The sequence below is a fragment of the Myotis yumanensis genome, unplaced genomic scaffold, assembly GCF_028538775.1.
Source record: "Myotis yumanensis isolate MYYU_CA2020_CCGP unplaced genomic scaffold, mMyoYum1.0.hap1 SCAF_3, whole genome shotgun sequence".
In the NCBI taxonomy this organism is placed as follows: domain Eukaryota; kingdom Metazoa; phylum Chordata; class Mammalia; order Chiroptera; family Vespertilionidae; genus Myotis; species Myotis yumanensis.
The window spans coordinates 85,886,102-85,911,478 of NW_027223754.1; the positions used below are offsets into that span (position 1 = coordinate 85,886,102).

Here is a 25,377-nt window from a genome sequence, read left to right on the forward strand (position 1 = left end):
TTAAATATGTTTTATTAATTTTTTACAGAGAGGAAGGGAGAGAGATAGAGAGTCAGAAACATTGATGAGAGAGAAACATCGATCAGCTGCCTCCTGCACATCTCCTACTGGGGATGTTCTCGCAACCCAGGTACATGCCCTTGACCGGAATCGAACCTGGGACCTTTCAGTCTGCAGGCCGACGCTCTATCCACTGAGCCAAACCGGTTTCGGCTTGGTAGATTTAAGATGTTTACTCTTGGAAGATAAATCTTTCATTAAAAAATAAAGATTTAAACTCCAAGGTTAGAGAATTTAATTTACAAATTGAATACACACTCATATTTCGTTTAAAAAACAAAATGATAAAGGTCATGACACCACAGTTTATTATGTGTGTCTTTTTATATATATACACACACCAGAGGTCCGGTGCATGAAATTCATGCACAGCGGGGGCGGGTGTGTGTCCTTCAGCCTGGCCTGCACCCTCTTCAATCTGGGACCCCTCGGGGGATGTCTGACTGCCGGTTTAGGCCTGATCCCACAGTCAGACATCTCTCTCACCATCCGGGAACACTGGCTCCTAACCACTTGCTGGCCTGCCTGCCTGATGGCTGATTGCTCCCTAACTGCTCCCCCCTGCTGGCCTGATCGCCCCTAACTGCTCCCCCCTACTGGCCTGACCGCCCCCTAACTGCTCCCTCTTGCTGGCCTGATCACCTCTAACCACCTCTGCCTTGGCCCCTGCCACCGTGGCTTTGTCCGGAAGGACGTCCAGAAGATGTCCGGTCTAATTAGCATATTACCCTTTTATTAGTATAGATTAGTAGTAAAGATAAATATTTCTGGTATTTAATGTGGGCAAATGAGAGGTGACCTTATAGCATTAGAGGCTTTGCAACCTAATCTGTGACTTAAGATCAGATTTAATTTATATATCTGAAATCAAAAGTTTATACCCATCTCATTTGTTTTTCATCAGATACCAACAATTGCTAAATGACATCCACCAGTGTTACCTTGATCAGCGGGAGCTCCTTTTGGGGCCTAGTATTACTTGTACTGTAACAGAGTTAACCAGCCAGAATAACAGAGATCATTGTGCCTTGGTAAGTTTCTGCTTGTTTTGGTTTAATATTAACCTTCCTCAGAAATATTTTGATACCCTAGAAGCTATATTTGGCTAAATAAGTTTTGTTTTCCATAGATACAAACTTAGAGAATTTTTCTTTCAGTTATTACAAATTTAGGTTGTAATTAGCATTCAACTTGGCAAAATATTCTCATTTTGATCTATTTTTGGACCTATGAAGATTCACAAACAAGTATTGTTCCTAGAAAGATGAAGTTTCAAGTTTGTGTATTTATCTTAGCTTTTGCTGCACAAGTGCTTTTCCGTTTAGTGTGATTTTAATTTATACTATTAAAAAAGTACATAAAGATTCTTTTTAAGTACCCCCTATTCAACTAGAAAAGTAATTTATTTTCATTGTCAAAAGTTTAGAAAATGCATAATGAAGAAAATAAAAATCATCCATATTTACATTATGCAGTCAGCTATTGAAAACCACTAATTTTCTGTGCTTAAGTAACTTGTTATATGAATATATATGCATAATCTCTTTATCAATAAAATACTTGCTTTATTTCATGAACGCTAGAATTGTTATGTGTCTTTAACTATAGGTGGTGTGTATTTGTTTCCTACAGATTCGCAGTGGCTGTGCCTTTATGGTCCATGTGTGCCAGGATGAGCACCAACTTTACAATGAATTTTTCACAAAACCAACATCAAAATTAGAGTAGGTAGTACACAGAGTTTAACTCTTGTTTTTAAGATTTAACTTGCTAATGATCATAATGGCTTATTGTTACATGGGAGTATTCTTAAATTAACTGCAGAGTGTTTTAACTTTTGTGGGTGTGTGAACAGAATACTGTCGAGTGGGACAGTGTTTATTTATTTTTAGATGAATGTATAATTTAAAGGCGAACATGCTTCCATATTGTTATAATTATGGTGATAGTATGGTATGATAGTAAGAATCCTATATAGAGAACTAAGTCTTGGGATCCCTTTATCTCCACCAAGTAAATAAATCCTTCCAGTTAAAAAAATTCTGTGTTTCTAACTAATGAAAGACACTTAAAAATACAGACACTACTTAATATCCTTTTTAAAAAGTTTTCCCAAAGTGTCTTTGCGATTCACTGTTATTAACTTTCGGTTTCTTCTAATTGGCAGTTTGGACTGCTATAAAGAGTCCAAGACTGTGATCCTTATAATGGTGAAGAGACAAGTGTATTGTACTGTTTTGATTGGGTTGATCACTTTTGTTTTTTTTTTTTTTACAGAGAGAAAGGGAGAGGGGGATAGAGAGTTAGAAACATTGATAAGAGAGAAACATCAATTTAGCTGCCTCCTGCACACTCCATATTGGGGATGTGCCCACAACCAAGGTATATGCCCTTGACTGGAATCGAACCTAGAACCCTTCACTCCCCAGGCCAGCGCTCTATCCATTGAGCCAAACCAGTTAGGCTGGGTTGATCACTTTTGATGAAATACTGCATATAGAAGAATACTATTGACAATATGAATAATGTAGACAACATAGTTTTTTCTTTTCAAATGTTTTTGTCAAAATACTTGCATGTCCAGAGTACTTTGAGTTTTGTTAATCTGAATCTGCAAGTATTCAAGAATTCTGAATGTATCTTTCCTGGGGAAAATGTTACCATTTGATTCACAGTGATGTAGAATATAAAAGGACAATTAAATCTACTGATTACTTTTTATTGTGTTTGAAGGGACATATACAAAGTTATTACTGAAATAAGTAAAAGTTGTAATAAATTGACATTTGGCTGGAGGCAGCTAATTTGAATTGATTGCTCATTGTTTATTGATTCTTGGCTTTTATTTATTTTTTATTTTTTTAAATATATTTTATTGATTTTTTTACAGAGAGGAAGGGAGACGGATAGTTAGAAACATCGATGAGAGAGAAACATCGATCAGCTGCCTCCTGCACACTCCCTACTGGGGATGTGCCCACAACCAAGGTACATACCCTTGACCGGAATTGAACCTGGGACCCTTCAGTCCTCAGGCTGACGCTCTATCCACTGAGCCAAACCGGTTAGGGCTGATTCTTGGCTTTTAAAATAGCACTTTACAGAATTATTTTCAGCCTTTCATCTTCTTTATATAATGTTCCCCATACTATTTTCTAGTAGATTTTTTACTAGGTTTATTGGATGGAAATAATAAAAAATGTCTTTTAAACTGGAAAGATTGCTACTAAACCATGTTTTATTTCTTTATTTTAGTGAACTTTTGGAGAAACTGTGTGTGTCATTGTATGATGTCTTCAGGCCATTGATCATTCATGTTATTCACTTAGAGACGCTTTCAGAACTTTGTGGGATTCTTAAAAATGAGGTGCTGGAAGATCATGTACAGAACAATGGTAAATGATAAGTAAGAGTGATAATTTCAAAGGCCTTTTATATCTGTGGCTCAGTGAATTTAAGAAAGATTAGTTCTTTCTCCCTGTACCTTTCCACCTATATAAACTTAATATTTTTGAAGCCTGGGCTGATGCCTTATCTCTTTCTGAATTAAGATGTACCTTATTCTGTGACTAAATGTACAAATTGAATGGGGAGAGCATTTTAAAATCTGAACAAAATTAGTAATAAAAGAATTATAGTTAATTTACTTTCTGGCATCTGAAATCCAGAGAGAACGGACCATCAGTTTTGGTTTATGCATTTTTAGTACACAGTTACCAGAGTACATAAATTGACTATATTGTAGACTGTCCTCCCCCCCACCCCCTTGGTTTTCTAGAGAGAGTGGAAGGGAGAGGGGGGAAGGAGAGAGAGGAAGAGAGAGAAAGAGAGAGAGAGAGAGAGAGAGAGAGAGAGATGTGAGAGAGAGACATTGATTGGCTGCCTTTTGCACTCACCCAGGAATGTGCCCCTGACCGGGAATCAAACCCTCGACCTTTTGGTGCGAGGGCTGATGCTCTAACCACTGTGCAGCACCGGTCAGGGCTATATTGTATACTCTTGATTAAAAAACAGGAATTATTTCAGCATACGTACATAATAATGATTCATCTTTTTGAAATTTTATATATATATATATAAAAGCTATTCTCTAAAGCAGATTTGTTTTATACATGTGATACACTCCTCAATATTTGATTTGTCAAACGATTTTCCTAATGATACATAGGTACCTTTAAAAAAATACCCTTCAAGTAATCCTTTTACTGGCAGAAATTATTTGACTTTCCTTAGGAGACACTGTAGGTTTGTTACTCTTTCAAAGTTTCTTATTCTACTGCATTTACTTCATTCAAAGACATACATGTTCTCATTTTTTTTTGAACTTTTTTTATTAGTTTATTTGAGCCAAACATAACATATGCTGGCAAGCAAGATCAAATGCTCCAGAGAATAACAGTTTTGCAGTTTCTTTTATGCATTTGAAATTAAGGAGGGCATTTTCTTACATTAATGCTTCTGAATTAAAGATGATTTTTAAAATTAATGTGAATATTTATGTGATATATATTTGTGCAGTGTCTTCAACTCCCCAGCATTGGGAAGCTGTTACTGAATTACTGGTGTGTCTTAACATTGATGGCATCTTAGAAATGAAGAAATTCTATATAAAATCATATCTCATTTTATTTTTAAATCATTTTTCTTTGTGAAAATATTAACATGTCATTTAATATCTGTGGGACCCAATTTATTTGTAAAATGGGGATGATAACCCAATTAATAAGTTGGCTTAGCTGTCTCTTAGGATTGGTCTGAAGCTGTATGAGATAACTTAAAAAGTACAAAACACTTTAAAAGTCAGATTTTATTATTCATACATATTAATAATAGAAATAATTTCACAGAGTCCCAGGAAGAAGATGCAAGGGCAAAGTTATTTCCCAATTGTAAATTTAAGGAAATTGAAAGACATTTATTAAATTTTTTAAGGTCATTGAGTCACACGAAATAGAGTAGATATATATAACCTCAGGCCATGAAGCAAAAGTGGTTCATACTGTTACTAGACAATTTAGTAATATATTTACTTATTTAAAGAAAGTATTTTTCTAAATCTGAAAGAATGGGTGATTGTACTTTTTTTTAAATCAGCTGAACAACTAGGGGCATTTGCAGCTGGAGTAAAGCAGATGTTGGAAGATGTACAAGAGCGGCTCGTCTACAGAACCCACATCTACATTCAGACAGACATCATTGGCTACAAGCCGGCTCCTGGAGATCTGGCATATCCTGACAAGTTAGTAATGATGGAGGTGGGTTCTCCTTACTGATCTCATCCTTACCCCTTCACTATTTTCAGGATTTTTCTTTTAAGTTCTCAAAATGTAAAATCAAGATAAACCTGCCACAAAATCATTCTATATAATAAAAGCATAGGTGGCACGATGCCCTCGGGCGACATCATCACAAGATGGCTGCCAGAAGATGGCCACCACAAGATGGCCAGCAGGAAGGGCAGTTGTGGGCGATCAGGCCGGCAGGGGAGGGCGGTTGGGGGCGACCAGGCCTGCAGGGGAGGGCAGTTACAACATACACAAAAAACAGTTTCAGTATTATACCACCAATACCATAACTAACAACAAACTTACTGAATTCAAGATTTTTGTACTTCTTTTTGTCCTTAAAATATATCTTACTAAGTTATGCAGGATGGGGCAAAAGTAGGTTTACAGTTGTGAGTATGCCAAATAGAGTTTATTCTTGTATTATTATTTACTGTATTATTACTTATTGGCCAAATGAATAACTAACTGTAAACCTACTTTTGCCCCACCCTATACAATCAGATTACTGTCAGCTATAGATTTGAAGATTTTAATTATGAGCTGATTTCCTTAGACTAGAGATTTTGCCCATTAATGTTGCCATTTGCCTGGCATGGGGGAACTGTAGACTCAGAGAGATCTAGGTTCAAATTCTAGCTCTATCATTGTCTGTTACTTAGCTTCAATGTATATGTTTCATTATTTGTAAAATAGGCATAATAATACTGACTATGGAGGGTTGTGAGAGTAGAGATAATGTCTAGAAAGCCCTTAACTCAGTAGTCATATAGTAGACAGTGGCTGTTATTGTTTAACCTTTAAAATATTTAAAAACAACATTCGATTGAAAGTCCATGAGTAAAGTATTCAACTCATCAGTTAAAGTTAAATTTTAATGTTTTCCAGCTTTATTGAGATACTAGAGGCCCGGTGCACGAATTCATGCACAGGTGGCATCCCTCAGGGTTGCCTGCGGAGATCAGGCCCCAGTTTGTGTCCCCAGCCTCGCAGCCTCGTAGCCCACCTGGTACCCTGCCTTGGCCTGGCACTGCCCCCTCACCTGCTCCACCATCCCGCCTGTGGGGTGATCGGTTGGGGCCGGGGGCTCCCCGCCTGGCTCCCTCAGTGCCTGGGAGCTGGGCAGTGGCCCTGCCCCTCCGGCCCCCCCCCCCGCCCCCCCCGCCACTGGTTGCTGTCTGCCGGGTGATCGGCGGGGCCATGAGGCCCCATGCTTAACACCTGCCTTGACCTTGTGCCACCCACTCTCCTGCTCCACCATCCCGCTGTGGTCCTGCTCTCGTCAGGGCCCATTGGGGCTGGCAGTGCCTCCACTGTCACCCGCTGCCAGTACCATGTCGCTGACGCCCGCCATGTTCCGCGCTGCCCCCCTGGTGGTCAGCGCACCATAGTGAGTGATCGAACTCCCTGTGGAATGACCACCTGAGGGGACAATTTGCATATTAGGCTTTTATTATGTAGGATAATCGACATATAACATTGTATAAATTTAAAGTGTACAACATAATTATTTGATATATGTATGCAGTGTGAACTGTTTACCACAATAAGGTTAGTTAACACATCCATCACCTCACATAGTAACAAATATTTTTTTTGTGTGTGTGGTGAGAACTTTTAAGATTTATCTCAGCAACTTCTAGATATAAAATATAGTATAATTGATTAAAAGTTACCATGCTGTACATTAGATCCCCAGGACTTATTTATCTTACCCCTGGAAGTTTGTATCCTTTGATTATCTTACCTCATTTTTCCCATCACGTGCCCCCCCCCCCCCCCCCACCCCGGAAACCTATCTATTCTCTGTTTCTATGAGTTTGAGTTATTTACATTGAATCTAATGAACAAAATAAACTGATGAACAAAATAGATCCAGAGACATAGAAACATGGAACAGACTGACAAATCTCAGAGGGTAGGTAGGGGTGGGTGGGTAGGTAGGGAGAGATTAACCAAATAATTTATCTACATAACCCATGGACACAGACAATAGTGCAGTGAAGGCCTGGGGAGGGGTGAGGGTGGGGTGGAGGGAGGTTTGTGGGGAATAAAAAGGGGACATCTGTAATACTCTCAACAAGAAAGATAAATTTTTAAAAATAAAGAAAAAAAAGACATTTGGCTTTTTGGTAAAGGTGAGATTTGATTGTCTGCTTTTTGGGATTAAAATTTATTTGAAGGGAGCTGTCCTCACAGGTTCCCTTAACCCAGTGATGGTGAACCTATGACACGCATGTCAGAGATGACATGCAAACTCATTTTTTTGGTTGATTTTTCTTTGTTAAATGGCATTTAAATATATAAAATAAATATCAAAAATATAAGTCTTTGTTTTACTATGGTTGCAAATATCAAAACATTTCTATATGTGACACGCACCGGAGTTAAGTTAGGGTTTTTCAAAATGCTGACACGCTGGGCTCAAAAGGTTCTCCATCACTGCCTTAACCTATAAGAAGGTAACTATTTCTTAACTGATTAAAACATTATTTGATCTAGTTTGTTTGAAAAAATATTTAAAGTCAAATACATTTTAAAAAGCAGTAGAATAAAGGTTATCAGTAGCTTGGTTATTTTATTTGAAAGCTTCCAAAGGAAATTTTGGTGCTAGTGAGTTTGAAAATGTCCCTTGAAATAATTTTGCTAAGTCATCACATGTTTTTAACATATTTTAAAAAATGTAATCTAAGTTTGCTACGTTTATAAACTACCCTTGCTTAATTATCATTGGTTTATGTCAGGAGTGTTGGTAGCCTGAAATCGATTTGTCTGTGAGAAGTACATTAAAGTCTGTTTCTTCCTAAGTGTATCCCATATTTATCAGCATACCTTTTGTTACTAAGTGGTAGTAGCCTCTGTTGTTATGTTGTCAAATGTTATTATCCTTTTTCTCTTTAGACTGCTTCTCCTGGATGTCACACATCCTGATTTTCTCTTCTTTTTTAAAATATATTTTATTTTTTAGAACAGTTTTATTTTTTTAACAATTTTATCTTTTTTAAATTTTATTTTTATTGATTTTAGAGAGGAAAGGAGAGGGAGAGATAGAAATAGCAATGATGAGAGAGACTCATTGATTGGCTATCTCCTGCACACCCCCTTCTGGGGATCGAGCGTGCAACCCGTACATGTGCCCTTGACCAGAATTGAACCCGGGACCCTTCAGTCCTCTGACTGATGCTCTATACTGAGCCAAACCATCTAGGGCTAGAACAGTTTTAGATTTATATAAAAATTGAGAAGATACTACATAGAGTTTCAGTATACTTACACCCATTTTCCTCTGTTAATTAACATTTTACATTAGTATGGTACATTCGACAGTTAATGAACCAGTAATAAATAATACATTGGTATTAACTAAAATCCATAGTTATTCAGATTTCCTTAGTTTTTATCTAATGTCTTTTTTTTTTTTTAATTAAATCTTTATTGTTCAGATTATTACATTTGTTCCTCTTTTTTCCCCCCATAACTCCCCTCCTTCCAGCTCCCACCCCACCCTCCCCCCTCATTCCCCACCCACTGTGTTCATCCATAGGTGCATGATTTTTGTCCAGTCACTTCCCGCATCTCCCACACCCCTTTTTCCCCCAAGAATAGTCAGTCTATTCCCTTTCTATGTCCCTGATTCTATTATAATCACCAGTTCATTCTGTACATCAGGTTATTTATTCACTTGATTCTTAGATTCATTTGTTGATAGATGCATGTTTGTTGTTCATAATTTGTATCTTTACCTTTTTCTTCTTCTTCCTCTTCTTAAAGGATACCTTTCAGCATTTCATATAATACTGGTTTGGCGGTGATGAACTCCTTTAGCTTTTCCTTATCTGTGAAGCTCTTTATCTGACTTTCAATTCTGAATGATAGCTTTGCTGGATAAAGTAATCTTGGTTGTAGGTTCTTGGTATTCAGCACTTTGAATATTTCTTGCCATTCCCTTCTGGCCTGCAAAGTTTCTGTTGAGAAATCAGCTGACAGTCCTATGGGTATTCCCTTGTAGGTAATTAAGCCTCTTTCTCTTGCTGCTTTTAAGATTTTCTCTTTGTCTTTTGCTCTTGGCATTTTAATGATGATGTGTCTTGGTGTGGTCCTCTTTGGATTCCTTTTGTTTGGGGTTCTCTGCGCTTCTTGGACCTGTAAGTCCATTTCTTTCTCCAGGTGGGGGAAGTTTTCTGCCATTATTTCTTGAAATAGGTTTTCAATATCTTGCTGTCTCTCATCTTCTGGCACTCCAATGACTCTGATATTAGTCCGCTTAAAGCTGTCCCAGAGGCTCCTTACACTATCTTCACACTTTCGGATTCTTTTTTCATTTTGCTTTTCCAATTGGGTGTTTTTTGTCGAATCTTTGGTTTGATTATTGTACTCCTCTGGTCTGCTATTGGGTATAATATTCTTTATTTCAGTCCGTGTATGCTTACTTTCTAATTTCTTTATCGTAGCATCGAGGGTCTCATTAGTTTTCGTGAGGCTCTGCACAAATTTATGGCAAGCCCTCAAAATTGCGATTCTTAGCTCCATATCCTCCATTTCTGTCATGTTTCTTTGTCTCCGCATCTTTTATGCTTTCTTGGTGCACCCCCTTGTGGTCTCTGTGCGCAGTCTTGTTCTAGCCAAGCCTTAATTGTTGTAGTTAACACTAGAGGGATTTGACCCCCAGGCCGGCTGGCTATAGGAATCAGCTGTACGGAAAACGTCTGCCTTCTGGGGAGGCGCTAATCCAGCCTTTGCCTGAGGCGATCGGCAAATGGCTGTGCGCAGGCTTTGGGCGGGGCGGGATCAACAGGGCGGGCGGAGGGAGCAGTTATGGCCACGCTCAGTCCCGTTCCCAGAGGCTCTGCTTCTCAGAACCCCGGCAGCCGCTGCAAAACTCGGAGAGAAAGTTGCCCTCAGGTTCCAACTGATGCCGGATAATCCCGCTTCTCCCGTTTGAGTCTGGGTCCCTAGAGACTTGCCCGGATCTGGAGCCCAGAGTCTGAGACTCACTTTCGACAGAAAACGACAACCGAGCCCTCAGCCACCAGCCCGCTTTGCGCGCGCACCTCGGTACCTTTGTATTTTCCACACTGCGCCGCCTCTGAGCCTCGATTTGCTGTTCTCTTTCCTTCTAGTTGTAGAGTCTCTCTTCAGCCAGCCTTCCTGTGGTTCTGGGTGATGTCCGTTCAGTCTTTTAGTTGTATTTTTGAAATGGTTGTTTGCGGCAGCGGTCTCCGGTGTTTACCTACGCCGCCATCTTGGTCTCCTCCTATCTAATGTCTTTTTCTGTTTCAGTATCCCAGTTATAATACCGTGTTAAATTTATTTTTCATATCTTCTTAGGCTACTCTTGGCTGTGCCAGTTTCGCAGACTTCCTTTGTTTTTGATGATTTTTTCACAGTTTTGAGGAGAACTTGAGTATTTTGTAGGTGCTCCTCTATTGGAATTTGTCTGATGTTTTCCTCATGATTAGACTGGTGTTACAGGTTTTTCAGAGGAAAATCATAGAGGTGAAGTTCCATTTTCAACACATTATATCAAGGGTAAATACTATCAACATGACTTATCAACTGCCGACATTGACCATGACCACCTGGCTGAGATAGTGTTGTCAGGTTCCACTGGAAAGTTACTCTTTTCCTCCTTTGTCATACTGTTCTCTTTGGCAACGGTCGCCAACCAGTAGTCCGCGGACCACTGGTGGTCCGTGAGGTCTGAAAGTTTGGCAACCTCTGCTCTTTGGAAGGAAGCTCTGTGTGCAGACCTACTTAAGGAGTGGGGCATTATGCTCTATCTACTTCCTGGATGGCAAAGTATCTATATAAAAATTATTTGGAATTTTTCTTCAAGGGAGATTTGTATTTATATATTCAATTACTTGATATCAATATGGACTCATGGGTATGCATTTTATATTTTATACTAGAGGCCCGGTGCACAAAAATTTGTGCACTCGGGGCGGGGGGGTCCCCCAGCCCAGCCTTTGCCCTCTCGTAGTCTGGGACCCCTCGGGAGATAACGACTTGCTGGCTTAGGCCTGCTCCCGGGTGGCAGAGGGCAGGCCCAATCCCTAAGTGCAGCCCCTGGTCAGGCTCAGAGCAGGGCCGATTGGGGAGTTGGGGCGCCGCCCCGTCATGCACAGAGCAGGGTGGATCGGGAGGTTGCGATGCCACCCTCAGTCACGCTCAGGGTAGGGCCGATTGGGGGGTTGGGGCACTGCCCCCTGTCACACTCAAGGCAGGGTCAATGGGGAGGTTGCCGCGCCACCCCCTGTCACGCACAGAGCAGGGCCGATCAGGGGGTTGGGGCGCTGCCCCCTGTCACTCACTGAGCAGGGCCCATCAGGGGGGTTGGGGTGCTGCCCCCTGTCACACACAGGGCAGGGCCGATCAGGGGGTTGGGGCGCTGCCTCCTGTCACGCACAGAGCAGGGTCCATCAGGGGGGTTGGGGCGCTGTCCCCTGTCACACACACAGCAGGGTCGATCAGGGGGTTGGGGAGCTCCCCCCTGTCACGCACAAAGCAGGGCCGATCAGGGGGTTGGGGCGCTGCACCCTGTCACACTCAGGGCAGGGCCAATGGGGAGGTTATGGCTCTACCCTGTCACACACAGAGCAAGGCCCGTGGAGGGGGGTTGGGACGCCACCCTCTATCACCCACAGAGTAGGGCTGATCAGGGGGTTGGGGCGCTGCCACTGTCACACTCGGGGCAGGGCCAATGGAGAGGTTATGGCTCTACCCTGTCACACACAGAGCAGGGCCCGTGGGGGGGGTGGGGTTGGGGCGCCGCACCCTGCACACACAGAGCAGGGCCGATCAGGGGGTTGGTGCGCTGCACCCTGTCAAATACAGAGCCGCAGGGCAATCAGGGGATTGGGGAGCTCCCCCCTATCAGGCACAGAGCAGGGCTGATCAGGGGGTTGGGGCACCTTCCCCTGTCATGAACAGAGCAGGGCGGATAGGGAGGTTGTGGCTCTGCCCCCTGTCACACACAGAGCCACAGGGTGATCAAGGGGTTTGGGCGCTGCCCCCTGTCACGCTGATCCTGGTGCCGGGAGCCTCGCTGCTCTGCTGATCCTGGTGCCGGGAAGCATATTACCCTTTTACTATAAAGAATAGAGGCCTGGTGCATGGGTAGGGGCCGGCTGGTTTGCCCTGAAGGGTGTCCTGGATCAGGGTGGGGGTCCCCACTGGGGTGCCAGGCCAGTCTGGGTGAGGGGCTGAGGGCTGTTTTCTGCCTGGCGAATGACTGAAGCTTCCAACCACTCCTTGTTTTCTTTTTTTTTTTATTCTGGGCCAGCTTTAGCTCTGAGGCCTCGCTGCTGAAAACATCGATACAATGTTGTGGTCTGGCTCGCTTTCAGTCTGGCTGGTTTCTGGGGTTTTGTTTAGCTTCTTATTTGCAACACAGTACATAGTTGCTTAGAGTTGCAGCTGAGAGGCCGGCAAGTTAGGCGGGGGAACGTTGGAGTCCGCAGTCACTGGAGCAAGCAAGCCTCATGTTCGCTTCCAGCTGCCTGGCTGCCGGCTGCCATCTTGGCTGACAGTTAATTTGCATATATTCACTGATTAGCCAATGAAAAGGGTAGCGGTCGTACGCTAATTACCATGTTTCTCTTTTATTAGTGTAGATTATAGTCCACTGCTACTTTATTTTGTTGCTCAAATAGTTCCATTTTTGGTCATTGGGAGCCCCCCTCTTTTTTTTATTGACTAAAGTTTTACATAAGTCTCCTTTTTCCCCAATTGACCGCCCCAGTGTCTGTGTCCATTGGTTACGCTAATATGCGTGCATACAAATCCTTTGGTTGCTTTCTAACCCCTCCCCCCACCCCCACACCCACCCCCTGTTCTTTGTCTCTGGATCTATTCTTGTTCATCAAATTATGTTGATCATTATATCCCACATATGAGTGAGATCATGTGATATTTATCTTTCTCCAACTGGTTTATTTCGCTTAGCATAATGTTCTCCAATTCCATCTATGCTGTTGCAAATGGTAAAAGTTCCTTCTTTTTTATAGCGACATAGTATTCCATTGTGTAGATGTACCACAGTTTTTTAATCCACTCATCTGCTGATGGATACTTAGGCTGTTTCCAGATCTTAGCTATGGTAAATTATGTTGCTATGAACATAGGGATGCATATATCCTTTCTGATTGGTGTTTCTGTTTTCTTGGGATACAGTCCTAGAAGTGGGATCACTGGGTCAAATGGGAGTTCCATTTTTAATTTTTTGAGGAAACTCTATACTGTCTTCCACAGTGGCTGCATCAGTCTGCATTCCCACCAGCAGTGCATGAGGGTTCCTTTTTCTCCACATCCTCGCCAGCCCTTATTGCTTGGTGATTTGTTGATGATAGCCAGTCTGACAGGTGTGAGATGGTATCTCATTGTTGTTTTGATTTGCATCTCTCGGATGATTAGTGACTTTGAGCATGTTTTCATATGTCTCCTGACCTTCTGTATGTCCTCTTTTGAAAAGTGTCTATTTAGATCCTTTGCCCATTTTTGATTGGATCATTTATCTTCCTTTTGTTAAGTTGTATGAGTTCTCTGTAAATTTTGGAGATTAAGCCCTTATGGGAAATATCATTGGCAAGTATGTTCTCCCATGCAATGGGCTTTCTTGTTGTTTTGTTGATGGTTTCTTTTGCTGTGCAGAAGCTTTTTATTTCGATATAGTCCCATTTGTTTATTTTCGCCTTAGTCTCCATTACCTTAGGACAGTGGTCGGCAAACTCATTAGTCAACAGAGCCAAATATCAACAGTACAACGATTGAAATTTCTTTTGAGAGCCAGATTTTTTAAACTTAAACTATATAGGTAGGTACATTGTTATTAACTTAATTAGGGTACTCCTAAGGCTTAGGAAGAGCCACCCTCAAGGGGCCAAAGAGCCACATGTGGCTCTCGAGCCGCAGTTTGCCGACCACAGCCAGGGCCTAGGAACTGTGTCTTTAAAGATATTGCTATGACATGTGTCTTGTATTTTGCTGCCTATGGAGTCTTGTAGGATTTTTATGGTTTCCTGTCTTACGTTTAAATCCTTTAGCCATTTTGAGTTTGTTTTTGTGTATGGTGTAAGTTGGTGGTCTAGTTTCATTTTTTGCATGTATCTGACCAAATTTCCCAGCACCATTTATTGAAGAAACTCTCTTGACTCCATTGTGTGCTCTTGCCTCCTTTGTCAAATATTAATTGAGCATAATGGCTTGGGTCAATTTCTGGGTTCTCTGTTCTGTTCCATTGGTCTGTATGTCTATTCTTGTGCCAGTACCAGGCAGTTTTGAGAACCGTGGCTTGGTAATAGTACTTGATATCTGGTATTGTGATACCTCCAACTTTGTTCTTCTTTCTCAGGATTGCTGTGGCTATTCAGGGCCTTTTTTTTTTATTCCAGATGAATTTTTGGAAAGTTTGTTCTAGATCTTTGAAATATGCCATTGGTATTTTAATGGGGATTGCATTGAATCTGTAGATTGCTTTGGGTAGTATGGACATTTTAATGATGTTGATTTTACCAATCCATGAACATGGTATTTTCTTCCATTTGTTTATGTTTTCCTTTGTCTCTTTTTTTAAATGTTCTGTAGTTTTTTGAATACAGGTCTTTTACCTCCTCAGTTAAGTTTATTCCATGGTATCTTAATTTTTTTGGTGCAATAGTAAATGGGATTGTTTTTTCGTTTCTCTTTCTGTGAGTTCATTATTGGTGTACAAAAAGGCCATAGTTTTCTGGGTGTTAATTTTGTATCCTGCTACATTGCTGAATTCATTAGGTCTAGTAGTTTTTTGATGGAGTCTTTGGGGTTTTGTATGTATAGTATCATGTCATCTGCGAATAAGGACAGTTTTACTTCTTTTTCAATTTGGATGCCTTTTATTTCGTTGTCTTGTCTGATCGCTGTAGCAGGAGCCCTTTTAGTTGGTTCCTATGTTGCTTTGACATATCCCTTCAATATAGTGTTTCTTCTTTCTTTTTTTCCTTTTTTTTGAGCACTTTCTTATTTCCTGGTACTACAAGGTGCTCCAGGATCATCTTTACTGTTTCCTGCCTCAGCCCTAGAATCAGCCATTTCTTCAAAAAGTCCTGACTTCCTTTATTGGAGAATGGTATTGGAAACCATGATCTGGGTGCTTAGTGTAGTAGTTGCTATATGGGCAACCTTTTTGTGAGTGCGTGCCAAAACCAGCAAAATCTCTGGCTCAAAATTCTTCTGCGTGCCAACCCTAATTTTTTGAGAACATGTTACGCCTACTTGATATCTCTTAAGGTGTACGTATGTGAAGAACCTTGAAGAAATAATAAAATTCATTTGAGCGACAAAAACACAGTATATGACAATGAAAAATACATTTATTTTTTAATGTATACATGTGCACTGATAGTCTGACAGAAAACTTTATGACTCCATTTGATATTATCAGTGGGACTTTTGCTGCTGCATCACTGATGACAGAGATTTTATATCAGGTTTATATTTTGTGACCTTCAGAGATATGCACGAGCTACTACTTTCATCCGTCAGGCTACTCCTATTACGAGCCTTAACAAAATTCATCACTGAGAACAAAGATTCACAAGCGTATGTGGATGAAAACATGGAGAGTAACGCTGTTGCAAAGTTTTTTAAACAGAAAAAGTTTTCTGGAATGGCATTCCAAGTCCTCAATAGTTCGTTTTCGACACTTTTCTCTGGTACTCCTGTCTCTAATCACTTTTTTTCAATGTTTTTCAAGTCAATTCTAAGGTCAATAAATTTCTGTTTCCAAATTGAGCTACTCTGAAATTCAATCAACTGCATTTCAAAGTCAGCCATGTCTATCCATGAAAACATTTGTAAGTTTAGTTCCTCCAATTTCATGCTGTCTGGAAACCTCATGAATTTTGCTGTCTCTTCCAGTTCTCTGAATTTCGCAAATCTTGAGAAGAACTGCTCAATAGTTGACTCGATGATTTAAAAAAATATATTTTATTGAATTTTTACAGAGAAGATGGGAGAGGAACAGAGAGTTAGAAACATCGATGAGAGAGATCGATCAGCTGCCTCCTGCACAGCCCCCAGTAGGGATGTGCCCGCAACCCAGGTACATGCCCTTGACCGGAATCGAACCTGGGACCCCTGAGTCCGCATGCCGACGCTCCGTCCACTGAGCCAAACCAGTTCGGCAACTCGATGATGTTTAAAAACAGCTTTTGAAGGCTTTGACAGTCTGTTCTGTCATCTTTTGGGAGGTCTTTGATGTGCCTCTTGAGGTTTGGGAAATATCTAAATCTCTCACCATCCACATCCCTCTTAAAGACTTCCAGTTTCTTTTCAAAAGCCTTTATGTAACCAAACATAACATCAAGTGTCTGCCAGTTCCTTGTAATTTAACATTTAAGTCATTCAAATGTTCACAAAAATTGTAAATGGAAGATTATAAGAGAGGGTTTCGCGTGCCAGCAAAAGTTACTGGTGTGCCATGTTTGGCACGCGTGCCAGGGGTTGCCCACCCCTGCTATTGGGTGTTGGTGGTTCTGGGACTTCTCAGCTGACATAGCAAAGAAATATATGTGTGTATACACCAGCCCATTCCTGTTGCTCCAAATTTTCACCAGCATTTTAACTTAAGCTGTTTCAGTGCCTAGCCTGTGTGTGGTGATAGGTATGTTTGTCTTAAAGCTAATAGGCTTGATGCATGCCAGCCTATTTAGTTTAATGCCGTTACTTATTGTTTAATAATTGTTTCCTAAACTTTCTTTCTCCTGACTTCTATTTAAATTTATAATATTTTGGGTAGTTATATTAATTATTTATATACTACTTTAAAAAAATAGTATGTAAAATCAGCCCTATAGGGATCAGGTATATGGTAGGTTAGGGCATATGGTATTGGGATTGTTTGGTTTTTGTCCAGCTTTTATTATTCTGCAGGCTTGTAGTAGAAATTATCTTTTGGTGTCTGGGGATTGCTAATAGTAATTCCAGGGAGATGGATAGTCCATTTGCAGGAGTTACCTTGATTCTTAAGGCCACAAAGTGGATATGGTGAAGACTATGCATGCTTCTCAGCCTGATCTATGCTCTTTCTCATTCCTCCCTCCCTTCCTTGTTTTCTTTATGATATTTGAAATTTGAATACTTTGTTTCTGAACTTAAAGTTGAAAATTATGTTTCTTATATGAATCTTGTATATTTGAGCTTTTACTGGGTATCTTGTAGAGTTCTGAAATTAGTGATTCAGAAAAGGCTATGTATGTGCTTTTGAGAACAGAGACACTCTATATACTAATTTAATTTTTTCCATGTTTTGTTTTGGTGTAGTTCTCTTAACTAGTCCATGTATTTATTAGTATTTCTTACTTTATAGAAATAGTTATGTTCATATTGCCAAGTAGCTGAAAACTACACTTTAATGTTTCTTCTGATTTCTCTATGTAGGAAATTGCACAGAGTTTAAAAGATGAACAGAAGAAGGTACCTTCAGAAGCTTCATTTTCAGATGTTCGGTTAGAAGAAACAGAGTCTAATAATCTGAGAAAATCTGGTATGTTATAATATTTTAACTTCCAACTTTTATGTATTCATTTGAAAAACTTTGATTGAGGACTTGTCATATCCCAGGCATGAAAAACAGCTTGTGCTTTTGTGGAGCCCACTCTTTAGTGGGGAGAGATGGACAACCCACAGACATACTAGTAATTTAGTGGTGACATGCTAAAGGTATGCACAGGGCACTCTTGGACCATGGAAGAGGACCATCAAAATTATGAAGGGAAAAAAATTATGAGGGGAGATGAAATTTGAGTGCAGGAAGGTTGGTTCAGTGAGAGGTGTGGTGTCTGAAAGCTGTAGTGTTTTTGAGTGTGAGAAAGCCAGGTGAAGTAAGGTTAAGATAGAATGGGATGGAGGGTGGCATGTGGGATTGGAAGATTGTGGCTGCTCTGGAAAGTCAGTGCCTGGGACTGGGATAGAAAAAAGTAACGGAAATGTAGGGGATAACTTGGACTTGGGTTATGCAAGGAGCAAACTTGTCCAATAATAATCCTGGGTACTCATGAGTTACCTAGACAACAAGCTAGACGGGAAGTAAGGCATCCTTTCTCCCCACCCCTAGATGTAAAGGTAACACTAAAGCTCAGCTCTCCATCGTACTGGCTGTGAGTGGGGGACACTGAAACTTCATGGACTTTAAAGACCCCCAGCTGATCCCAAATCCCCAGGTTTAGGGCATTATGAACACATTGCGGACGGATCATGAGAATTCTTGCTTCATATTACACAGTGTTTTACAAAGTATCATACTTTAAAAAGATATTAGCTTCTAAGAACATGTAATAAATAACTTCAAAAATGCAATGGGTATTTAATTTTAAAGCGTGCCTTTAACATTTATGTAAAATGTTTTTTTGTACTCGTTCAATAGAAACTTATCTGGCCATTGGTAAAGCTAGCAATAAAACTACTGGCCCACAATGTGTTAAGTATTTTGAGTCAACTCTATAAACAGTTGGGACCCCAAATCCAGATTGCTGAGCAGCTTGGGTATTCCCCAAACCAGCAGTCGCCAACTTTTCGGACCTCACGGACCACCGGTGGGTGGCCGCTGCCCCAAACTATTTTATTATGCTTGCTAGGAAGAGAGACCCACAGGGGGTTGGAATTTTGTCCTCTGAAATAGAATCTATGCCATGTCCTAGTGTACTCTTGGTGCCAGTATATATCTTGGTGCTAGTGTATATCTTAGTCCTAGTATACACCTTAATCCTAGTAAATCTCCTCAAGAGTTATTGGAGAGACTAGAATACATTTTTGTCTTACCAACGCTGGCCTTGTACGTTTTCCCTTTCCCCCCAAAAGCCTATTCTTTAACTGATACCTGGCTTTATAATAAGGTATTGGTGGCAGAACTGTAGAGACTGGTTAGGAGGTTGTTTCTTTTGAAAGAAAGGTAGTTTGAACCAGGGTGTGACAGAGGGATGAAGAAAAGTGTATAGATAAAAGATATGGTTGCGGTTTGAATCAATAGAATTTGACGACACTCTAGGTGTGGGGCTGAGGAAGATTGAGTAAGGTCCATATGGAACAACACAGAGCATCTGTGCTATATAGATCTAGGACTGTGTTGTCCAATATGGTAGCCACCTGGCATGGAATATGTGAAATATGGCTAGTCTGAATGTGGACAAGTGCATAAAATACACACCAGATTTCAAAGACTTAATATAAAATGAAGAATGGAAAATATCTTATTAGTAATTTCTACATTGATTACATGTTACAATGATTATATTTTAGATATATTGGATTAAGTAAAATGTATTAAAATTAATTGCTCTTGTTTCTTTTTACTTTTTTTCCCCTAGCATTTTAATGCCACATTTATGGCTCACATTATATTTCTGTTGGAAAGGCTTCTCTAGAGCTATAAAGAGGGTGACTGGTTTAGAGATAAAGATTGAGGTAGTTGATCACCCCAGGACAGAGAGTAGAGTAATAATAGCAGGTCTGGGGAGGGTATCTCAGCAGATGCTGACATTAAGGAGCAAATGGAGGTAGAGGAATGTTATGGGCTCACTGAGAAAGAGTAGCCAGAGAGGTCAGAAGCAGGCAAGGGTCTAGGGCAGTGATGGCGAACCTTTTGAGCTCGGTGTGTCAGCATTTTGAAAAACCCTAACTTAACTCTGGTGCCGTATCACATACAGAAATTTTTTGATATTTGCAACCATAGTAAAACAAAGATTTATATTTTTGATATTTATTTTATATATTTAAATGCCATTTAACAAAGAAAAATCAACCAAAACAATGAGTTTGCGTGTCATAGGTTCGCCATCACTGGTTTAGGGTGTGATTGAAGCCAAAGGAGGAGGAGTCGACAGTGTATTTTGAGTAAACAGGTGAAAAATAGAAAATCACGAAGATGTTGTGGTCAGAGATTAGGATTCTAAGATTTAACAATTAAGAGGTGAGGTAGTTTGGAATATAATAAGAAAGTCTATAGAAAGTAATTTTGAAACAAAGTCAAGAAAATCTGCGCGGTAGGTCATGAGGGATGGAAGTGAAGATCTTTGGAGTTGGGAAGGTCTATAAATGATACCACTTAAAGCATGGAAGGCAAGCTGTCAGACAAACTAGCTTTGACTAATATTCCTGTTTAACATTGCTTTGTTTGTTTGTCACTCCCTGACCTCCATGAATTCCCACTTGCTCCCATGTGACTATATATAGATCTGCCTCCTTTTTAATGACTGCACGGTATTCTGTAACGTGTATACTGTTCACCTACTCCATAAAGATTATTGATCACAGTTGGGAAAAGCAGTTAGGTTGAGTATGTGAGAGCACACATGAATACATACATCCTATATAATAAAAGCCTAATATGCTAAGTGTCCGACCATTCGTTCAACTGTTCGACCAGTTGCTGTGATGCACACTGACCACCAGGGGGCAGACGCTTTGACTGGTAGGTTAGCTTGCTGCTGGGGTCCAGCCAGTTGGGACTGGGTGAGACAGGCCAGACAAGCCTGGAGCCCTCCTGTGGTCCCTCCGCGGCCTTGATTGGCCCCGATCAGAACTGGGCGAGATGGGCCGGACACAACCTGGACGAATCTGTGCACCTGGCTGGTTTTGGCCCAATTCCCGCAGGCCAGGCTGAGGGACCTCACTGGTGCACAAATCCATGTACCAGTCCTCTAGTATGTTAAATCTTACTGTGTTAAATCTTATCTGTCACTGTTTTAGATTTCTTATGGCATTCTTGATTGAAGGTGAGGTTAGAGAAAGTAGATGCCTCCAGCTAGTGGTAGCTAATGAGAACAGTTTATAGTTGCTGTGTAAATAAGACAAATCTACATGTGAGTGTAATGTGATTTCTTTTCCATTTGGGTTTTTAGGTTCAACAGAATCTCTCACTCCTAGACCACAGACCACAATTTCTCCAGCAGATCTTCATGGAATGTGGTATCCTACAGTTCGACGAACTCTTGTCTGTCTCTCTAAATTGTACAGATGCATAGATGTACGTGTAAATTGCTTTATCCTTATCTGTACTGTAAATTGCTTTCATATATATATATGTATATATTATTATTTTTTGGTTAATCCTCACCCGAGGATATTTTTTCATTGATTTTTAGGGAGAGTGGAAGAGAGAGGGAAAGACAGAAAAAAACATCGATGTGAGAGAAACACATCGATTGGTTGCCTCCTGCAAAAGCCCTGACCAGAGCCCGGGCCAGGGAGGAGCCTGCAACCAAGGTACGTGCCCTTGCCTGGAATCAAATCTGGGACACTTTGCTCCGCAGGCTGATACTCTATCCACTGAGCCAAACTGGCTAGGGCTAGAAATATTTTTTAAAAATCTATTTTTATTGATTTCAGACAGGAAGGGAGAGGGAGAGAGAGACAGAAACATCAATGATGAGAGAGAATCATGGATCAGCTGCCTCCCGCACACCCCACACTGAGGATGCAGGCATGTGCCCTGACCGGGAATTGAACCTTGTGGTTTATACGTCATCACTCAACCACTGAGCCATGCCAGCTGGGCTCATTAGAAATATTTTTAAAGTTTATTTTAAGATCTTGATACAGTATTTTGTTTGGTATTAGAATCATATGTGTTTTTTTTTAGGTAAAATTTAAGACGAATCTAATTTAAGAATTCTTAACCTGAGCATTCTGTAGACCCTTAGAATCCACTATTGGGCTCTGGGCAGTCTGTGGACACCTTGATGTTGTGGGTAAAATTGTGTATGTATGCTTGTATTTGTGTCTTTCTGAGGAAAAGGGCTATAGCTTGTATTGATTCTCATAGGAGTCTGTAATCACAAATAAATCAGAACTACAACTTAATTCATTTGTCTTAGTTTGTAGATGAAGAAAAAGAGATGTAGAAAGTTAAGTGATATGTCCAATGTTACATAGGTATAATATACATTTAGTATTTAGATTAAGTATTAAATGCAACTACTTTAATTTAGTTTTGCACTCAGTTTAAATCACTTTCCTTAACAAGTAGTATTAAGACTACATATTTTTCTAATCATGGACTGATTTTAGTTATTTGCTGAAATTAGCAGTACCCTCTCCCCCCTACTTTTTTTTTTTTTTTCAGCACCAACTTATACTGTGCATTCATTTCAGGTAACAGTTATTTTAAGCATTTCAGTTTCTCTGATTATCAGTCCCTGAAAGATCAGATTTGTCTACAGTTATTTATGGCTAGTGTTTGTTGCTGAACCAAAATAGTTTGTAAAATTCAGTGTTTTTAATTTTTATTGATTTTAGAGAGTGGGAGAAGGCGGGGGGAGGGGGGGCGGCGTATGTGAGAGAGAAACATTGGTTGCCTCCCACACGTATCCAGATTAGGGATTGAACCCGCAATCTGGGTATGTGCCCTGACTGGGAATTGAACCCACCACCTTTTGGTGGATAGGACCAACTGAGCCATACCAACTAGGTCAAAATTCAGTGGTTTTAATTCATTAAAAAATTAATTTGATTGTTATAACCCAAATAGCATATATAGAGAGAAGTTACTAAATACAAGTCATCTAATTGTTGTCCAGATGCCTCTGTTTCTTAAGCGTATGGGTCTAAGGGATATGTGCCTCCCTCTCACTATGAAGATGCTCCATCTCAGCGTAGGCCTGACAAAGTTGCACAGTTGTTTCATTGGCTCAGTGTAGTGCACACTACTCAATATCTCTTGTAAACTGCACAGTTACTGGAGTTTTTGGTTGGAGGCTTTGAAATTCAACCATGAAGTGCCTTTTGCCCAGTTTTGGGACTTTTAGAGGTGAGGCCAGGTCTCTACAGAGTACAGAGTTAGATGTCTCAGCCTTTTTGCCCAGCTGATGAGGTCTCTTCCAGAGGGAGGTTTGGACACTGGCATTACTTTTCCCAAGGTTCCCCAGTAGGTGTATTGAATGATGATATTATGCTGGGATTCTGAAACTTCCTACAGTGGAGCCAGGCTCCCAAGGGAAATGTGCAAGATATATATTCCACATAGAGCCCATTGTCATCACAGGCCCTAGTGAAGCCTCTTAAGTCCTTAACAGGGATTTTAGCCAAACAGCAGGTAGGCCTGAGGACGCCACTGTGCCTGCATTAACTTTATGCCCTAGGCCTGCCTATTATTTTTTCACCTGGCTTACATTCAATCTTATCCCTCTCTATCTTACCCATCAAAGTCGAGGAAAGAAAAATCCAGTGAAAACCCCATGAAGGGTGAGCAGGGGAAAGAGAGGGTCTTCAGTCTTCCTTAAAGTAGGGTCAGTGACCTAGCAAAGGGAGCCCTAATCTCTTCTTACTACAGCAACATGGATACAGAAGAGAGGGACCAAAAAAACCATAGCATAAAGAATGAGACCAGGGCCCAGGACTGTGGCCAAATAAATATTTTTCTCATACTCACCTATCTTGGGTGGAATGGATACAGGGAGGGAAGCAAGGGGACTGACAGGAGTCCCTGCCCAGACCAGCATGCCACACCTCTGGGAAGATAGAGAAATGACAGAATTAATTTAAGAATCATAAGTTAATGGTGGTGGGTGGGTGCATATATACGTGGCCCAAGGACAGAGACAACAGTGAGAGCCTGGGGTGGGGGGAGGGCAGGCTGGAGGGAGTTAATGAGGGAAAGAAGGGGACATGTAATACTTTCAACAATAAAGATTAAAAAAAAGGAATAATGTTTAACATACTATTTTGTAACCTGATTTTAAAAACTTAATTATATTTTATAAGATCATATGACCTCCTTTAGCATTTTTTTTATTTCATGCACAGTGTTCTATAATTTAGATTTACTAGTATTTCATTTGTCAGCCCCTTCATTATTGAACATTTAAGTTATTTCAGTTTTTTGTTCTTTTAAATAATACTGTGATGAAGAGCCACATACATGACTCTTACAATACACTACCCATTAATTACTTGGGATACATTTTTAGAAGTAGATTTACTGAGGGTTTGTTTTAAAATTGGCTTCATATATATATATATATATATATATATTTAAAATTTTTATTTTACTGATTTCAGAGAGGAAGGAAGAGGGAGGGAGAGAGAGAGATTAGAAACATCAATGATGAGAGAGAATCATTGATTGGCTGCCTCCTGCATGCCCCCCACTGGGGATCAATCTTGCAACCTAGGCATGTGCCCTGCCCGGGAATCGAACCTTGACCTCCTGGTTCACAGGTTGATGCTCAACCACTGAACCACCCTGGCTGGCTTGGCTTTATAATTTTTAAAAAACAACCTGCAACATGAGATCATATTGGAGTGAGGGCTCTATAAGGTCAGAACTACGTCAGCCTTGTCTCCCCACCACTGGTTGTGCTTCTAGCACCTGCACAAAGTTTGACATGAAATAGATGCTCTGGAAATATCAGTAAAGGGCCGCATGAGTGTTTCGAGAAATGCAAATTATGAAACTTTGTGTTGGTCTAGAAAGGTTGGTCTAGAAGAGGAAATTCCAGGAGGAATGTTGCCAGTAATATAAATGATTCCAATCCCTCCCTGTACTCAACCTATGATCTTTTTTTGTCAAGTGCTACAGGGTGATGTTTCTCTTTTATTTCACCAGAGGGCAGTGTTCCAAGGATTATCACAGGAAGCCTTGTCTGCCTGCATTCAGTCGTTACTTGGAGCATCAGAATCTATCAGCAAAAACAAGGTTTGATGAAGCGTTAGGTGAAACCTTGTTACCTATAATAATATTGGGGAATACAGCATTTATGTATAGGCACATACATATAAAGGCATTTTGGCAGGAGGATTTCTTTGATTAATGACTTAATTTTGAGAGAAGCTAGAATTTCATTGTAGTGCTAAATAAAGATGATACTGTGTAAGAGAACTCTAAGTTTGCTAAAGCACCAAAAATAATAATTAGGTTATAAATTCTATAGGATAAAAGTTTCTTGTTATAGCCTTAGCAAGTGGAGAGGTGCTGGATTGCTGTTTTCCTTAGAATACCAAAACAGGGTTTTCAAGGAAACACAGCAAATTATAATCATACCTACAATGATGTTTTATT

The 25,377-nt window shown here is 40.4% G+C and overlaps 1 protein-coding gene across 1 annotated transcript in view; it reads left to right on the plus strand.

Moving 5' to 3' along the window:
* Positions 1 to 25,377, plus strand: part of COG3 (component of oligomeric golgi complex 3) — an 86,992-nt gene that overhangs the window by 31,418 nt on the left and 30,197 nt on the right. Inside the window, exons 10-16 of the mRNA XM_070409047.1 lie at positions 965 to 1,091; positions 1,693 to 1,784; positions 3,316 to 3,455; positions 5,155 to 5,315; positions 17,763 to 17,868; positions 21,221 to 21,345; positions 24,925 to 25,014. Coding sequence (XP_070265148.1) covers positions 965 to 1,091; positions 1,693 to 1,784; positions 3,316 to 3,455; positions 5,155 to 5,315; positions 17,763 to 17,868; positions 21,221 to 21,345; positions 24,925 to 25,014 — 841 coding nt within the window. The remainder of the gene's footprint in view (positions 1 to 964; positions 1,092 to 1,692; positions 1,785 to 3,315; positions 3,456 to 5,154; positions 5,316 to 17,762; positions 17,869 to 21,220; positions 21,346 to 24,924; positions 25,015 to 25,377) is intronic.